The 15,877-nt window shown below is 40.7% G+C and overlaps 1 protein-coding gene across 1 annotated transcript; it reads left to right on the top strand.

Annotated features, from left to right (window-relative positions):
• Positions 1 to 1,826: 1,826 nt before the first annotated feature.
• LOC139810815 (uncharacterized) lies at positions 1,827 to 14,413 on the top strand. Its single transcript, XM_071774704.1, has 12 exons — positions 1,827 to 2,143; positions 4,900 to 5,339; positions 7,028 to 7,335; positions 8,446 to 8,843; positions 9,032 to 9,373; positions 9,465 to 9,609; positions 9,700 to 10,105; positions 10,277 to 10,372; positions 11,148 to 11,511; positions 11,907 to 12,119; positions 12,269 to 12,850; positions 12,978 to 14,413. Exons 1-12 carry the CDS (start codon positions 1,964 to 1,966, stop codon positions 13,416 to 13,418), a joined length of 3,915 nt encoding a protein of 1,304 aa, XP_071630805.1. The 5' UTR covers positions 1,827 to 1,963; the 3' UTR covers positions 13,419 to 14,413.
• Positions 14,414 to 15,877: the final 1,464 nt, after the last annotated feature.

Genomic DNA, 15,877 nt, shown 5'->3' with positions numbered 1-15,877 from the left:
TGTCGACCAAAATACTTAGTCGCTTGAAGGGGTAGTTCCGATCCCGCAACAAAGAGGGTGACGGCAGAACGGGCAGAAGGATGTGCAGGAGCTCCATCTAGCTCCGTCTCGACGTGGCCGATCTTGTACTCTTCTCTTCTCCTCCCTCCTCTTTCTTATTCTCTCTCTCTCTCTTTCTTTCTTCGTTTCTCCTTCCTTTCTTCTCTTCTCTTCTTCGCTCATCTCATAATCGTAGGCGTCGGTACATCCGCGCGCATGTACGTCGCAAAACGTGGGCGTCGCAGCTTTAAGGACGGCGTCCGTCTATGACGTCATATTTGTTTCATTCCGCCGTGCCAACACGCGTCCGGCTTGTCTTTTCAATATTGCAACTGTGTCATCTCGTTTATCTCGCTCCCTCTACCCTTACCGCCGTCATCCCCTTTCCCCGCGGCCACCTCATTCATCGCCGCGACGTGCCAGTTCTACTACAGTATGTTTAACATGTCGCTTTTTTATCTTTCCTCTCAGCTAATGCCATTGTCCCATATGCACACGTGCCCGCGCAACGGAACAATTCTCTCGTTCGTTTCCTGGTTTACCTTTGATTCAGCGACAATGTTATTAGCCTGATTACCCCGTTCACCTAATTATTTATTACCATGATATTTTAAGGATGTTCTGTGGTAATTAAATGTTTTAAAAGCTTAAAAGGATACACAGATAGAGAAGTCAACATATACAGCATATTATAAATAAGAAAAAAATTGAACAACTTTATAATTAATATAACATTTTATAATTAATATTATATAATTAATCGTAAATATTTGTAGTAAATATGGATATTATATAACTGTACATGAATTATTATGTACTAATAAATGTTTCAAATCAACATGGATTAATTAATCCGATCACTTTATCAAACATTTGGCGCCTTCAATCAATCTTGGATAACACGAAGAGATGAATTCTTCACTCCGGCTGTGATGTTTTATCAGCTACGACAGAGAATCGAGAATTTCCCATAGATTTTTCGGTAGAATAATCGCGATTGTCGTTAATTAGTTCGACAGAGTTCACCGCCGTGTAAAAATAATCGGGGAAGAACTATTTGCAATGACGTTCACCCTATCGGCATTAAACGAGACACGGATAAATATCACGGTATTAATACGCTTGACGGAGAGGAGAACGTGCCGTGCGGCTCACAAAGCGAATACACGAGTCGAGAGTAACGAAGGTTACAAATACCCCCACCGCGTCAGCTATACCCCCGTCATCATCATCCCTCTTTCGCCGCGAACATCCGCTATGATTTTCTCTCCCCCCGTTTCAATTTCTCCCACGCTACCACGCTCCCTCCATTCATCCCCCTCTATCCGTATCACGTCGCCGCTTCTCTTCCACCCTGTCTCTCCCGTATCTACCCTTCTCGTATCACGCGCTCTTCCTCGCACCAGCACGCGCACCCCGACGTCGCGCCTCTTCCAACCCGTAGGAGAGAGCTCGTCATCCCTCGCGTTCGCGCGAGGACCACCGAGACGCGTCGCTTCGGTCGTGTCCGACGTATGCCAACGTCGTCGTCGCGGTGGTCGTCACCATCGCCGCCGTCGCGCTCGTCGTTGTCGGGTCCACCGCGGCACGTATCAATCGCCAGGAGTCGGCCGACGACAGATTACCGCGAATCCGTCGACGCGCCAGTGCCGCGTAAGGACATCGTCGGGTGGTGGGACCCGTCGTCCCGCTCGCGCGATCATGAAGGTCCTGCGGGCGCGAGACGCGCCGACGAGATAGTCTACGAGGAGAGGCTGGCTGGCTCGCGGGAGCCTCTCGGTTCACCCCCGGGGCACCGAGAGTAGGACAATTTCTCTCGTTTTGAGAGGAAAAAAGCGGGCTAGATCGATAGGCCAGCTGGTGTGCGTGTTCGCGGCCGTTTTTTCGCAGCCAGTCGGTGTGACCGCGCGGGGTGCGGTCCAGGATGGTGAAGGCACCAAGCGTGGCACCAGCCGGTGGTCCGGCGGGTGTCAGGAGGATCCATCCCGGTCCCGAGATCGCCATGAACCCGAGGAATCTACCCACGGCCTCCGCGAGCATGCCGCCTGCTATGCGAGGAGATGCCAATGCTGTCGGCAGAACGACACCCGTTTATCATCCCCAGGTACCATCGAAATCCCCATTTCAATGATAGACATGTTTATGCGTGGGGAGAACGTGATGTATGTTCAACTGCTGGGACATCGGGTCGGTTGAGCTGTATGGCTGATGCTTTCCAAAACGACATTCGTCTTTTTCCTTCGCGACACTTCTCGAATGTTATTTATTCTAAAGATGAAACGCGTATTGCAAATAAGAAATAAGATCGAGAGAGAGAGAGAGAGAGAGAGAGAGAGAGAGAGAGAGAGAAAGACAAATATATATAAATAAATAGATGGTCGTGAAACACGCCGAAAGTATTTCAGGTTTACTTTTACACAGCTCACGAGGGTTTTGTTCGCTTTTAATTCATGATTTATGGGATCGTTATTCATACAGTAGAGCAAAGTATTTAGAACTTGATTTATTGTAGCCCACACAACAGCTTTATAACCGTGATATACGTTTGTGTTACATATAAAATATGTTATGCAACACATCGATATCACCATATTATGTGAATCAAATAAAATTTTTATTTTATGCAAGTCTCATTTTATGTCTTCTTTCTTTTCATAGTATAGCTATAAAAAAAAGAAAAGTCATAACTGTTTGTTTAATTAAAGTTCATTAATCGCGTTTGCCGCTGTAATCAGATGCTGGCATCAATCGCTGGCAGATAAACTTGAGCTTATTCATTATTTGTATAAATATTTAAAATATTTTGTTAACTAATAAATAAATTTGTTGGAACAATGTATATCTTTTATTAGAGAGAAAAATGTCATTTACGATCCGTGGCTGGATCTTTTGGTAGCCTAATAATAATATTGTGCGAATACTGTGTACTTTTTCCGAACTCACAATCAGTAAACTGTGCGCCAATTTTTTGTCGGTCTTTAAAACACAGTTCCTATAATTGGATCAGTGTATCCACATACTTAAATCGATAGTCAATTTAAATTTTGATGCTAATGAGCATCCTTATTAAATCACTGTAAATAATTTATTATAATAAAATAATATTGCTTCAGCCAGGATTCGAACCTGAACGCCCGTCATAGAATGAGGGAGGTTCCAAGTTCGAACCCTGGTTGAGATGATATTTTTCACAATGAATTCCTTACAGTGTGCCTTTTAAAAACTGAAAAAATATTGGCGCACAGTTTACTGACAATGAATTCAGAAAAAGTATACAATATTCACACAATATTATTATTAGGCTACCAAAAGGTCCAACCCCAGATCGTAAATGGCATTTTTCTCTCTAATTGATATATCATAACAGTCCTGTTTCACTTATTATTGTTGTATATCTTTTAACCATCTTTGAGGAAAAAAGTTTCTAAGAAGTATGCTTCCTTCTGTATACAGTCAATTTTGTTCTACTGTTATTCATTATACATCTTTACCGTTTCTATATGCTTATCTGTGTGTTTAAGTATGTGTACATTTACTAACAACATTTAAACCAACAACAATTCTTGTTTACAAATATTTTCTAATTAATTAGAAAAATACATTAATGCTGCAACGATCAATACGACAAGCTTCCTTCTCGGTTGTACTAGTAATATTATTCTCTAATCATCTTCTCATCCTTGGAGAATGAGGACATTGCTCGCGCTTCAAAATCCGTTTCCTGCAACCGAATGTAGGTCAGTCTCCTCGAGAGAAACGCTCTTCGTTTGACGACGGCTGAAACGTTTCCCTCCGTCCGTCTCGTTGATCTCTACTAAACGGAGAACAACCCGAACGAATCTTGTTACCGGAAACTGATAATACGATAGACATTAGACGGCTACAATGCCATCGCCATGGCGCGGGCAGAAGATAGCGGAACTCCATGCTTAGGAAAGGAATAATGCAAGAACGGTAATGAAGTCCGGGAAATTACAGAAGTTTAATGCCGTGACTATTGCGATTTCCGATAACGTAGCTCGACACAATGAGCCGCGTATAGCTATGGAACTTCAGTGAATGAAGCAGTTTACCGTATACTCGATCGAAGAGCGATACAATTTTTAACTGCCCTACGGAAGACAATACTGCCCCGCACGAGAACATTTTGTTTTCTCTTTTTTTTTTTACAAATGTGTGATTTCATGTTTCATCATATACACATCCCTAAATTTTTAAACCGGTACTTTGAGTATTGAATATCACATTTCCAGAAAGTTTTTACTGGAAATTTAATATGCATATGTTTAATATTATATGCCAATAAATGTTTTACATCTTGATCGGAAATAATTTCGATTAACTAATTTCCCAGTGCAATATCTGAATTTTAATCGTAGCGTTGCGCGTTGTGAACAGATTAAAAGTAAAAATATGAAAACTTTATAATGTTGCATTTACTTTATAATTGCATTTCTAGTAATTCAGAAAAGTAATAACACAAATAAAAATGACAAATCTGCGTGTTTGCAGTAATTCCATTTCATTGAAAAAGTTTCCTTAACAGCATTTGATAGCCATTAATTTTTTTCTCATCGCGTTATCTCAGTTAGCTTTTCATTTCGGAAAACAGTACAATTCTTTTGTTTACAATCTTTAGTGCAAAATTATATTCGAGGTTTAATAAGCGCTATCGTCAAAATCACCTATCAGTAAGCTATATACAAATCAGTAGTCTCGTGCAGCGATTCCTTTGAAATGCTTACTCCTATCACATCCGCATAGATCTCGCTCGGCGCGCGTCAATCAACGTCCGCTATACCCGTCGGAATCGTTCTCCGGCTGCGTTTCCGGGAATATAATCGCGCTTGTTTGCGACAGGTGGACGTCTCCACGCAGGTAGACCTGCACGGCGGCTTCGGCGGTCCTGGTGGCGTTATGGACTCGTGGGATCGTCGCGCGACGCCGTTGTACTCGCGCGAGGACATCAAGGAGCAATATTGCATCACCAGCCGGCAGTTGGACGCTGTCGAGAAGTCCGGCGGCGGTTTCTTCGGATGCCTGTCCACGAGGGGACCGTCGCCGTGCACCTCCACCAGAAATTCCATCCTGTCGGCGTGCGTGCGTAGCGTCCCCAGCGACGAGAACCTCTGCGACGCGCCCTATCCCCGAAGGCCCCTCCAAATTATGTACCGTCAGCCTTATCCGACCTACTCCCGCGGTCTGTCGCGGTACGACCTTGAGGAAGAGGCGGACTGGATCGAGAGTTCCTACTTCAGACGGCGCCCGAGATCGTTTTGCACGGTGCCCGATCCGAAAAGGTGAGTAAGAAGACAGATCGATCTTTCTCGCGGTGATGGACTTCTTCCGTTCGGATCCTGAACGCGAAAAACGATCGTAATTTCTCAAAGAGTCGACAAGTCGAGAAATTCAAATTTTAAAAGCACCGCACTTTGACTGATGGCAATACATTTGTTAATTTACAAATGTCGCGATATTTGGAACTGCACGTCTCCGATGACGACTTTACAATTACATGTTAGCAAACACGATATAGATTTATGTACGAAGCTATATATTCTTTAAATCAAATACGACTTATTTGTTTTACTAATTATGGTAGTCACCGTATGTACGCATACACGATCGAGATCGACACCTGCGAAGAGCGATATTACCTCCGACTATTTGGCAGCCAAGTGCTTCGGATATTTGGGGCAAATTACTCCGTCGAGACGCGTTTAGAATGTATCTACTAATCGATTTATCGATAAAGACTTTAGTAACGTAATTGATCGAAAGGCGTGTCGCAGTGCAAACGAGGAGCATGTAAGGGTAACGAAATGGAAATCTAACAAGAGGAAAAAAACTTCCATCTTTTTGCCTACAATACAAATAAGAAGTTGAAAATGTAAAATTTATTGAAAATATTGTTTTTAAGAAAATAATGTAATTTCGCTGGAAAAATCTGTTTATAAATTTTTGTTGAAAAATCTGTAACGACAAAGCGCACTTTTTGATACAATCGGTATAGCAAAGAAGTCTTATCCGGAAATTTATCTTTATGCTTATATATTGATCCGGGCATCTTCTACGGTTTTACATAGACCTTATAAAAACGATATTTATGTAGCACACAGTGTTCCATCGACTGTTACGTGTAAAGCCTTCCGTGGTCTTCTCGCATAGTATAGTGTCTAGGGTTGGGTTTATTTCTGATTAGCATGAGTGCTGCACCGCCCCTTTATCAGCTTTTTAAGGTCAACGGAAAGCGGTCGATTAAAAAATTATGGTCACGCGCAAGATCGCTGTGTATGTGCAGAATATGCGGAAAAAAAATCTGAAGCTAATAGATAATGATGGTGATCACATAAATATAGTCCCGTGCTAACGATCTTACGTTGAGCTTATTAATTTTTCTGTTTATTCATTTATTTTTCACGTGATTATTTTACAATAAAAATTATCTTTTTTCCAGTAGCGTCGTATTTTCAAAATTGATGTATAATATACACATGTTTATATAAGAGGGTCATCTGTTCATCGACAGAATGACACGTTGTCATTCTATTTCCCTCACGATACATCCGTAACGCGTGTTATCGAACCGTATTTGCAAATGTATGACCTATATATAGGACAATCACTTAATAACGTATTTTCCATTTAGCTCACTTAATTTCCATTATTAACGATGGTACGTATTTTGTTTTAAAAGTCTACATTTCAATAATATTTGATTAATATATTTTTTAAATAATTGAGAAATTTTAATTACTATTACCATATATCAATTACAAGAATTTCATAAAAATGCGGCGGTCATTTTAATCAAAATTGAATTAACGCGAATAATCTAAAGTGATAATGAATTGAACTGAAACGCTTTAGATATTTAGATAAAAGCATTCAGCTTCAGATTGCAGATATTAATTGAGATATCGTCATGGAAGATAGTAAATTATTGTTTAATGGTATAACTTGACAGTCTAACTTTCTATCACAATAGGTATACTTGGGTCCCGGAGGACGAAGAATCTACGAAGCTTGAAGGTCCACGGCCAGTATTACCACCAATACCTCCTCCTCCTGGCTCCATGACGGCGATACAAATAACACCAAAGGCGAAACATGTGAGCTTCGCGAGATCGCACACGCTCACATCGTTCGAAGTTCCAAGGAGCATAAGCCCTCCGAGGCCACATAATCCGGAACGTCTCATAGACTCGCAGCCGACTATGCAGAATACTATACTGCCTTCGTCCTTGCCCTTAGCACATCCTTATCCTGGGGTTGAGCCACGTGTTCTTGTACTTGGTAAGTCGTGTATCGCACAATGATGATTGCATAATTTTTTCTTACATACATATATACGTATAAATTATAGGATTAGAAAATATTTGTAAAAATTATAAATACAATATTAATGCTTGGTTCAGTGAAAGATAAATTATTAGTTTATTGAGATTTAATCTGAGATTCCATACTGTGCAGCAACTGCGCACGGATGATCCACATCGTCGCGCTATTTTGATCCCAAGCCAAGTATCATAGATTATGTGGGGAAAGTAGTTAAAGCTATTTACTCGTGACCGGTATGACGACGGCAAAGCTCGCTACAAGCTAGAACTAACGTGGATCAAAGAACTATGATAAAACTCTTCAAAATAAAATAAAAGAGCGAAGAACAAATACATTTGACTTGTTGTGAAATAGATTTCTATTACTATACATCAAAAAATATTAAATAGAAACGTAATAAACCACTAAAATTTATTTTAATTTTATTTTAATCTTTAGAAATACGTATGTCAATGTTAATCGTAAATGACGATGATGGAGAGGAGTGTATAGTTGGATGTAATGATGGTATGTGGAGGATGCCCCAAAAATACCATGCGACTCTCTGCGAGTCGCGATGGTGCCACTCCACAATATGCCCACCTAACTCTTGCCGTCCGATGAGATCGTCGGTGAGAGTGTCGATCAGGGCAATGAAGATCGTTGTCGAATTTATATACTTAAGTCGGCACGGTCGAGCGCTCGTGAGAAAACGCGATTAATTAGTGTGGTGCCATATCCCGGTAGGGGCACACGCGGCCACCACAAATCTTTTGACAAGTTTGAAGTTATATAATCTTCTTTTTATAAAATTTGCATAATTTTATTTACGAATTCTTTGTTTATGAATTGATGACTTCAATAAGACATTATTTAACACGGAAATATTACTTCTACTTTATTCAAGTATTTAAAGCATGAAGTATTTAAAACTAATTAAAACTTATTTAAAGCTAATTAAAGCCGATTTATATATAAAACAGCTTCTCGCAAGCTTGCTATAATGAGTGTCGACAAACTTTCTCTACAGTTTACGGATCTCGATTCGCGTAGTTCGGTCGATGTGTAGCTTTTTATTTGTTGTAGAGAAACCACCTAAACGCGGTGCCATGAAAACTCAAGCGACGCAGACCGAGCTCCCACCAATGTTCCGCCGGGTGCTTCCGGTGACTCTCAGTCCCAGAACCATCCATCGCGTCAAGATGGTTTCGCAGGGCGCTCAAACGAACGGTGTTTTCAACGGCAGAAAATTAACCAAAAGTTACTCGGAAGCTGGACAGTTAGGGACGCCGCTTGGTGGTCAGACCGGTGCGCCAGCGAAAGAGGAGACTGAACACGAACCGCTTCATAGGACTCAAAGTGAAGAGCCACCGAGGTCACCCTTTCTCATTTCAACAACGCCACCACTTCCCTCCATCACCACCGCCGTCGTCGTCGAGGAAACCTTGCCAAATGGAGATATCGCGCTCGTTCCTATCGGCGTTGTAAGTATTTCGACATAAGTAAGTATTTTTATATTAATCTGCCGAGGGTGAAGTGTAAAATCTTGTACATTTTTATATTTAATTTTTTATATTTAATTTGGTATAAAGCACCGATAACCAATTATAAATATCATTTCATTAAATCGACAAAGAATAGGGTAAATAATCTATTATGTGTCTCGTTTCAGTGTCGTCAACATCGTAAATCCCTCGATATAGACGATCAGGAGATTTTTATAAATTTCAAACCGGCACCGGTGTCGCCAGATGCTCGGGCGCTTCTCAGCCGGATTTCGGAGCCCACTCGAAGATTTCTTCCTCTCCAGAAGACCTTCTCCGACGGCGAAATTCGCGTCGAGAGACGCGAACTCATTGGAGAAAGCAGTGATCCGAGTTATCCTCACACATGCAGGAGGAATCAGGAGGATCCTTGGGGCAGAACTATCAGTGCACCCGTCCAATTTTCCTCGACACCCGAGGATCTGTCCTTGTTACGAAGCCTCTCGCCTCACGAGGATCATCACGAAGAGGTAAACATTTCGGAACATATTTTGTAAACCGAAATTTGTCGCAATCAAACATCAAATAAGATTTTTATAAAATAATTACATTTTTTTTTAGGAATTCCATGAAAATCTAATTCGTCGGGGTCTCTTTCGAAAAAGAAGCGTATCCCTCGAGGATGGTGTACAAGGTCAATCGTCAGATGATTTTATGCTTCCTAGATCACTTCCAACGTCACCTACATCGCCAACGGCAGCAGCAAGTGTGTATTGTTACGCAGTAATGTCCACTTACGTTGCATTAATGAGGAAAGCCTGGTAGTATATGTATATAACTAATAATATTTTTTTAGCAACACGAAGAATCTCGCAGACTCCGAAGGACGATTCGTTGCCCACCTGCGCCTTACTGCACACCGCGGTCTATCCGCCTGGTTTTAGTATCGGAACCGACATCGCTGGTACCAATATCGGCCAGGTGACCTCACCGTTCGCGTCGAGTGATTCTCTAACGAACGATGTGACCAGGGACCACAGCGACGGAATATGGAACGAGTCGCAAGCGACGGTTCTCCAAGCTGATTCGTTAGCTCTACTGACGCCATCCACAAGGAGAAGACATCTCCTGCTTTTGCAACATCAACAACGTTCCTCGATGGACACGGAGGCTCTGGACGTGGAAGACGAGGTGGAACCTTGCCCGCCGAGTCCGAGAATACGTCTGGAACCAGCCACTCCGGTGCAAACACTCACACCAAGGTAAGCTACGATAATTCGTTTTAGGAGAATCTCGCGGTTGAGAATGCTAAAATTATTGGATATGTATACGGAGCAATAAATCCGATACTCTGATAAAAAGACATCAAAAGAGATTTTCGTGTCGGCACTCTGTTGCAAACGTACTTTACTTATAGGAGATACTTTTTGCAGACGTTCTTGCAGAATACAAGATCTGTTACCGGTACAGTTTCAACAAATTTACTACAATGATGTATCGACAACAGCACATTTTTATGCGTACGATATGTAAGGCTATAACACATTCTGATCTGGTTTCGTAGTAGTTTCCTAAATTTTGAATTCAGTATTTTTGATAAATCATCTTTAGAACATGCATCTTAAAATATTTAATTATACATAAATTAGTGCATTTGAGCGGATATATGTTCCTGCAATACAAATAAAATGATAGATAATAATTTCAATAATTGATATCACTTATTCTATCTATAAAAGAATATTAATATAGAAAAATTGTTAAAAATTTCTATGGAATTACTTTTTATAATTTTCAAAAAATACTACATATTGAATATAGAATTTGCAGGATAATGTTTGCTCGAGGTTCATTATCCCCAAAAATTTATAAATGCACTATAAATAATATAGTGCAATGTATTGTAATCTTTTTGAGATTATGTACATAATTTTGTAAATATTTTTTTTCTTAGCCTTTCAACAGTAATAATCATTCCAATTACCATTTATACGTACTTCATATTTGATTGTTGAATTTTTTATTTTGTATTTGTATAATAAAACGTTGAAAAGTACCATTATAATCTCCCAATATCGCAATTCGCAATACACACAGCGGATACGTGACTAGGGGCTTTGTAGCAACGAAGAGAGATCACGTACCTTCCCTTAAGAAACATGTTATCATCAAATGTATATATTTTTTCCTTAGTAACGCCACAATCAATGTACATAATTTATCCCACAACATTGCAGTACTCCGCTTTTTCCTTAGATATTTTTCTCCACACATCTCGATTAAAGTTTATGTTCCTCTTCCCAGCATCGAATCGTCTATTTCCGCGAGTAACGGCCGACCGAGAAGTGGATTACGCCGCGCGAGTCCAGGTCCGCCGTTGTCTCAGCCTCAGTCGCAGTCGTCGAGCGAGTTTGGTCTGAGTCTGGCTAGGACCGACTCGGGCGGACGTACCAACACTGATATTTCCGAGACCTCCGAGGATTACGTCACTGCCAATACTTCTACGGAAACCGGGACCACTACAGGCACGTCCGCCACGACCAGTTCCTGGTCGAGGCCACCGCAGACGTCCAGCGCCGCGGCGTCGGCGCCCGCTTCGACCACCGCGACCGCGGAGGGCAGCTCCTTCGAAAGCGCAAGTTCAATTTACAGCCTGGCGAGAAGCGAGGTAAACGTTCCACGCTCTACGTAAATTAATTTACGCTTTAATTTTGTCGGTTATTTCGGCGGGATGTTATCCGAATTAAATAATGTTTAGATGAATTCACAAGATAATCACTTTAATGACTATACGTTAATAACTACACGTTGCTTCTTAATTCTTTGCCGCCTTTGGCAAATTTGTTAATTATTTTCTTAAAAGATATAAACTTTTAAAACAAAATAGACTTAAAACTTTAATAATTTTCAACTTATATTACTTATATAATTTAAACTTTAAATCTTCCCCATGAATTTTGATAAAATTCATTTAAACTTAACTATGCAACAGAATTTTGTCGCAAATTTTTTTAACAGAAAAGATTTTAAGTTAAACTGTATTTGCATTTTATGTCATTATAGGCTGTTATCGAGGAGCCGTGTAGTCCGCCGCCAATTTTAGAAGAAGCGGAAATCGCATTTGGATTAGAACTACCTCCACCGGCAATAAGGTCTAGCAGCAGCAGTAGTTCAGGTAGCTACGACCTAAAGGACGCGATGGTGGATCCGAATAATGCTGTAGAGCAAGTCGCTCCACACAGCGGACATACCTCGGAGACTGAATTGGATCGAGACGTAAGTTTTCAAGATTATATATAAACTTACAAAAACATTTTTATTCAAATTTGTGAAAAGTTCGAAGATATGATCAAATTGCTCCTAACTGTAAAAAAGCATATCAAGTTTTTATCAGTCAAAAAGGATTTATTATTTTATTTCGACAGGAGGGTCATCGGTCGTCGTCCGGAGGTTACGCCGAATCGCCACCTGACGTTCGTATGTGGAGCGAAGAGGAACGCCGACGAAAGAAGAAAACCTTCAGCTTGGACTTTCTCGGTACAGCAACGTCGAGCACCGTCGAACTGGAGCACCCCGTGGAACCGGTATATCCGGAGAACGTCGAGGTCAGTCCGACGCCTAGTCACCGCCACAGGTCGCGCGGCAAGCCAACTTCAACACGAAGTCCTCATCGGAATAACAGAAAACGGGACTCCGTGCAACAGTCGGCGCAACTGCAGCAGCAGCAACAGCAACAGCAACAACAACAACAAGTGCTCAGAAGTCCTCAGAAGGAGGAATGGAGAATAGAGCAAGCCGAGGACGGTCCACATGCGCCGACGTCCGACGATTCGAGCTGCAGTCATCATTATCACATGCATCATCATCACCATCATCACATGCATCGGGAGGGTGCAGAGAGCGGGAGGCATCGGGAGGGTGCGGAGAGCGGGAGGCATCGTCGGACCAGGGAAAGTCCGAGGAGAAAGACCAGTGGTTATATTTCTACCAGAAGACGCAGCAATGAGGTAAGCATAACGAACGCCAATGTATAATTCGATACTTCGTCATTTTTTTATTAACGGAAAATAATTTCGTAACTCTTTTTCTTTCCTCATTGCGCACCCTGTATCTCTATAAATAATCGCGTTGCAGGATAAGAACGCGGCGTTAACGGGCAGTTTACCGCGAAGGAAGTCCCGGGTCGCGGACGACATAGTTTGCGCCAGTCGCCTGAGTCCCGGCCGTTATCGTAGTCCAGCGCATAACGGCATGCGAGCGTTCGTTGTGGAGGCACAAAGTCCGGAGGCGAGACTGAAAGCAATGTCGGCGGAATCGCTGAGATCCGTCAGCCCGGGCAGCGACAGTGTCTTTTACAGCGAGAGCGCCGATCAGCCTTGCATTTCTGTCGCCGCTTTGGACGCCGCGCACTGTCACCATTGTGGCAGAGAGGTGATATATTGCTTATCGTGCATTATTCATTTGTCTTTTACTTTAATCCTTTGCTCCGGGATGACCTTTTTGCGAGGGGCAATATTGTTTCGTCATTCGAACACGCTGTCTAAAAAGGAATACGTTCAATTTTATGTCGCTTAGCTCTTTCTAATTGCATTTTTTATCTATGCAACGTTAATAATGGATTTGTAAGAATTATTTTAGATTGTCTAACGGATAAGAGAAAATTTTAAACGCAAAGAGTTAATAAGATTTAGTGACATTATACCATATTTGCTTACGATCGGAAGCTTGCTCGCAACAATTTTCTAAAATAAAAACTAGAAGTATAAACGTAGAATGCATCTAAAATATTTCTGCAACTTTATCGTAGTTTTAAATTAGATTTTATTGTGCATAAAAGATATGCGAAGTGTATCTGTTATTAATATAATTTCTGCAATTTTCTAAACTGACGTAATCACGAAAATCATTTCATTATTAGTTTTTATTTCATTATTATTTTATTATTATATTTTTGAGACTTTAAAATGTCGTAGTCACACTCTCTGAATAGTTATCTTTAAAGGTTTTATTTATTTCTTGTAGCTTGCTCCTTTAGCATTAATTACACAAACAATTTTTTTGCTTGATATATTAATAAGTTGTATAGATGAGTAGTGCATAGAGAGAAAGTGTATAACTTGTGCTCTCCCTTTAAAATTAACTTTAACATATTTTTCAGTATGTTATATTGTACGAGTATTATTTTTAAATAAAAATGACATTATATGTGTTTAAGATAAAAACATGTGTGAAGTTTACGTAATTTCTTTAAACAAATTTTACACATATCTTAATAGTCATAAAAATATCAATCCATTGCGCTATTTATCTTCCACACTTTGTATTTAACCGAAATAAATTCCATAGTTTCTTTAAAAGATTTTTAAATATATATCTATCTTAAAGATTAAATTAATTGAAAATAAACAGAAACTTTAATATTGTGAGCTGTAAGCATCTATTATACGTTTCTATTGATTTCCAATGCCGTAAATGCTCGATCGCACGAAGAACATGAGATTAAATATGAATGCAAAAGTAGAACTTCTTTCGATCTACTCTGTCCATCTATCTGCCTTCTTTCTCTATCGTGTGTGCCCTCCTGTTGCTTCACTCCCGAGGTGTCGGAAGAGATCGTTCGACCACCGGCAGGTTTTGCGGACTCCCCGGAAGGACACAGAACGGCTTCCAAGCACGTTACAGGACATCGGTTGTACAAGAAGTTCGACAAAAGGTACAGATCGGAAGATCGAGGGGATCGTAGACATCGCCGTACCAATGCCGGCAGATCGGATATTCGAGCCAAATCGGAGGAGAGAGCTACCCCCCGGCCAGGAAGCAGAGGTTCGATCGACGATACAGGCAGAAGAAGATTGCAAGCTCGAAGTACTGATGCCAGCATGGAGATTCTTACAGGTAAATATGTATTAGAGACAAGAAGTAAAATAAAATCTGTACACACCATTTGCTGAATTATATTTCACTTAATTACCTTTTACTTCAATTGCCTTGAAATAATACAAAATTTCGTACTTTTACTTCTTTATAAAATTATAAATGTAGTTAGAATAAAGTATGAGTGTCAAATATTTAACGAATAATGTATTTGTTTTGTAATACATTTTTTTGTCTTAATGACAGGAAGAGAAGACGAGGACACTTACGTGGAACCGTACTTAAGCAGCGAATGGATTTATATCGGGGATCTCGAGGAGAGTCACGTATGGAGAAGACCTGACAGCAGAGACGGTGACGACGAGGATAGTGTCTATAAGGAGCGACGAGACTCTCAAGAATCCACGGAGAGCGAGAAGATTTTTAAGAAGAGATATGAGGCGGCCACGCATAGGATGGTACATCGAAAAAGCAGCGGTGAGATGTACAAGAGGATGCAAACAAAAAGTTTCGGTAAGTTGGATTAAAAAAATTCTTTTTCATTAATTTGAAATTCGACGTCAAATTCTTATCGTATTTCTCATATTAATTTCGTTACTCTATAATCGATCACTTCGTGAAAAATTCGAAATTTCCTTTTTACGAGGAAGCTGAGAAGAATCTTCTAAAAATAATAGCCCAGATGAAAAACATTTAAGAGAAATGATAACAAAGAGTAAAGCTGTTTTATATCTTTATAGCTGCAGTTTAAAGCCACATAAATCACGTGAACTTTCCAAATGTTAATCTTTTAAGTGTAAACTCATGAGGCGCCCTATTAGCACAATCGTTAATCACGGTTTTATCGGTGCACAGCTGTTCTATAATCGTTCGCGTCTATGTTAGAAATTCTTAAGCCGCATTCCAAAATCTCTACGTCGTGAGATCATTCGACGGATGACGTCCGACGCGGCGCAAACGTGCCGCTTCAACGCCGATTCACGCATCGCCGAGGAATGTTCTTAAACCGTCTGGCGAAAACATTCTGCGATATATCTGCCGTCAAGAGAAAAAGTTAGATACCGAGCTAACGGGGGCAAGATAAAGCGAAAAAGAAATGGAGGAAGAAAAGAAGGAAAGGGAGGGTAAATGACGCGAGACAGAGGAAATGTGTGAAGGGT

Source organism: Temnothorax longispinosus, chromosome 3 (assembly GCF_030848805.1).
Source record: "Temnothorax longispinosus isolate EJ_2023e chromosome 3, Tlon_JGU_v1, whole genome shotgun sequence".
NCBI lineage: Eukaryota > Metazoa > Arthropoda > Insecta > Hymenoptera > Formicidae > Temnothorax > Temnothorax longispinosus.
The sequence above is the reverse complement of the archived record's forward strand: the minus strand, read 5'-3'. Positions and strand labels throughout refer to the sequence as shown.

What these genes read in the sequence shown, in the direction of transcription:
- LOC139810815 (XM_071774704.1), top strand. Translation starts at nt 1,964, where the DNA reads ATGGTGAAGGCACCAAGCGTGGCACCAGCCGGTGGTCCGGCGGGTGTC. An exon ending in ACGGTGCCCGATCCGAAAAG is followed by an intron (nt 5,340 to 7,027) that starts GTGAGTAAGAAG and finishes CTATCACAATAG; the next exon opens with GTATACTTGGGTCCCGGAGG. An exon ending in CATTTTTATGCGTACGATAT is followed by an intron (nt 10,373 to 11,147) that starts GTAAGGCTATAA and finishes TCCTCTTCCCAG; the next exon opens with CATCGAATCGTCTATTTCCG.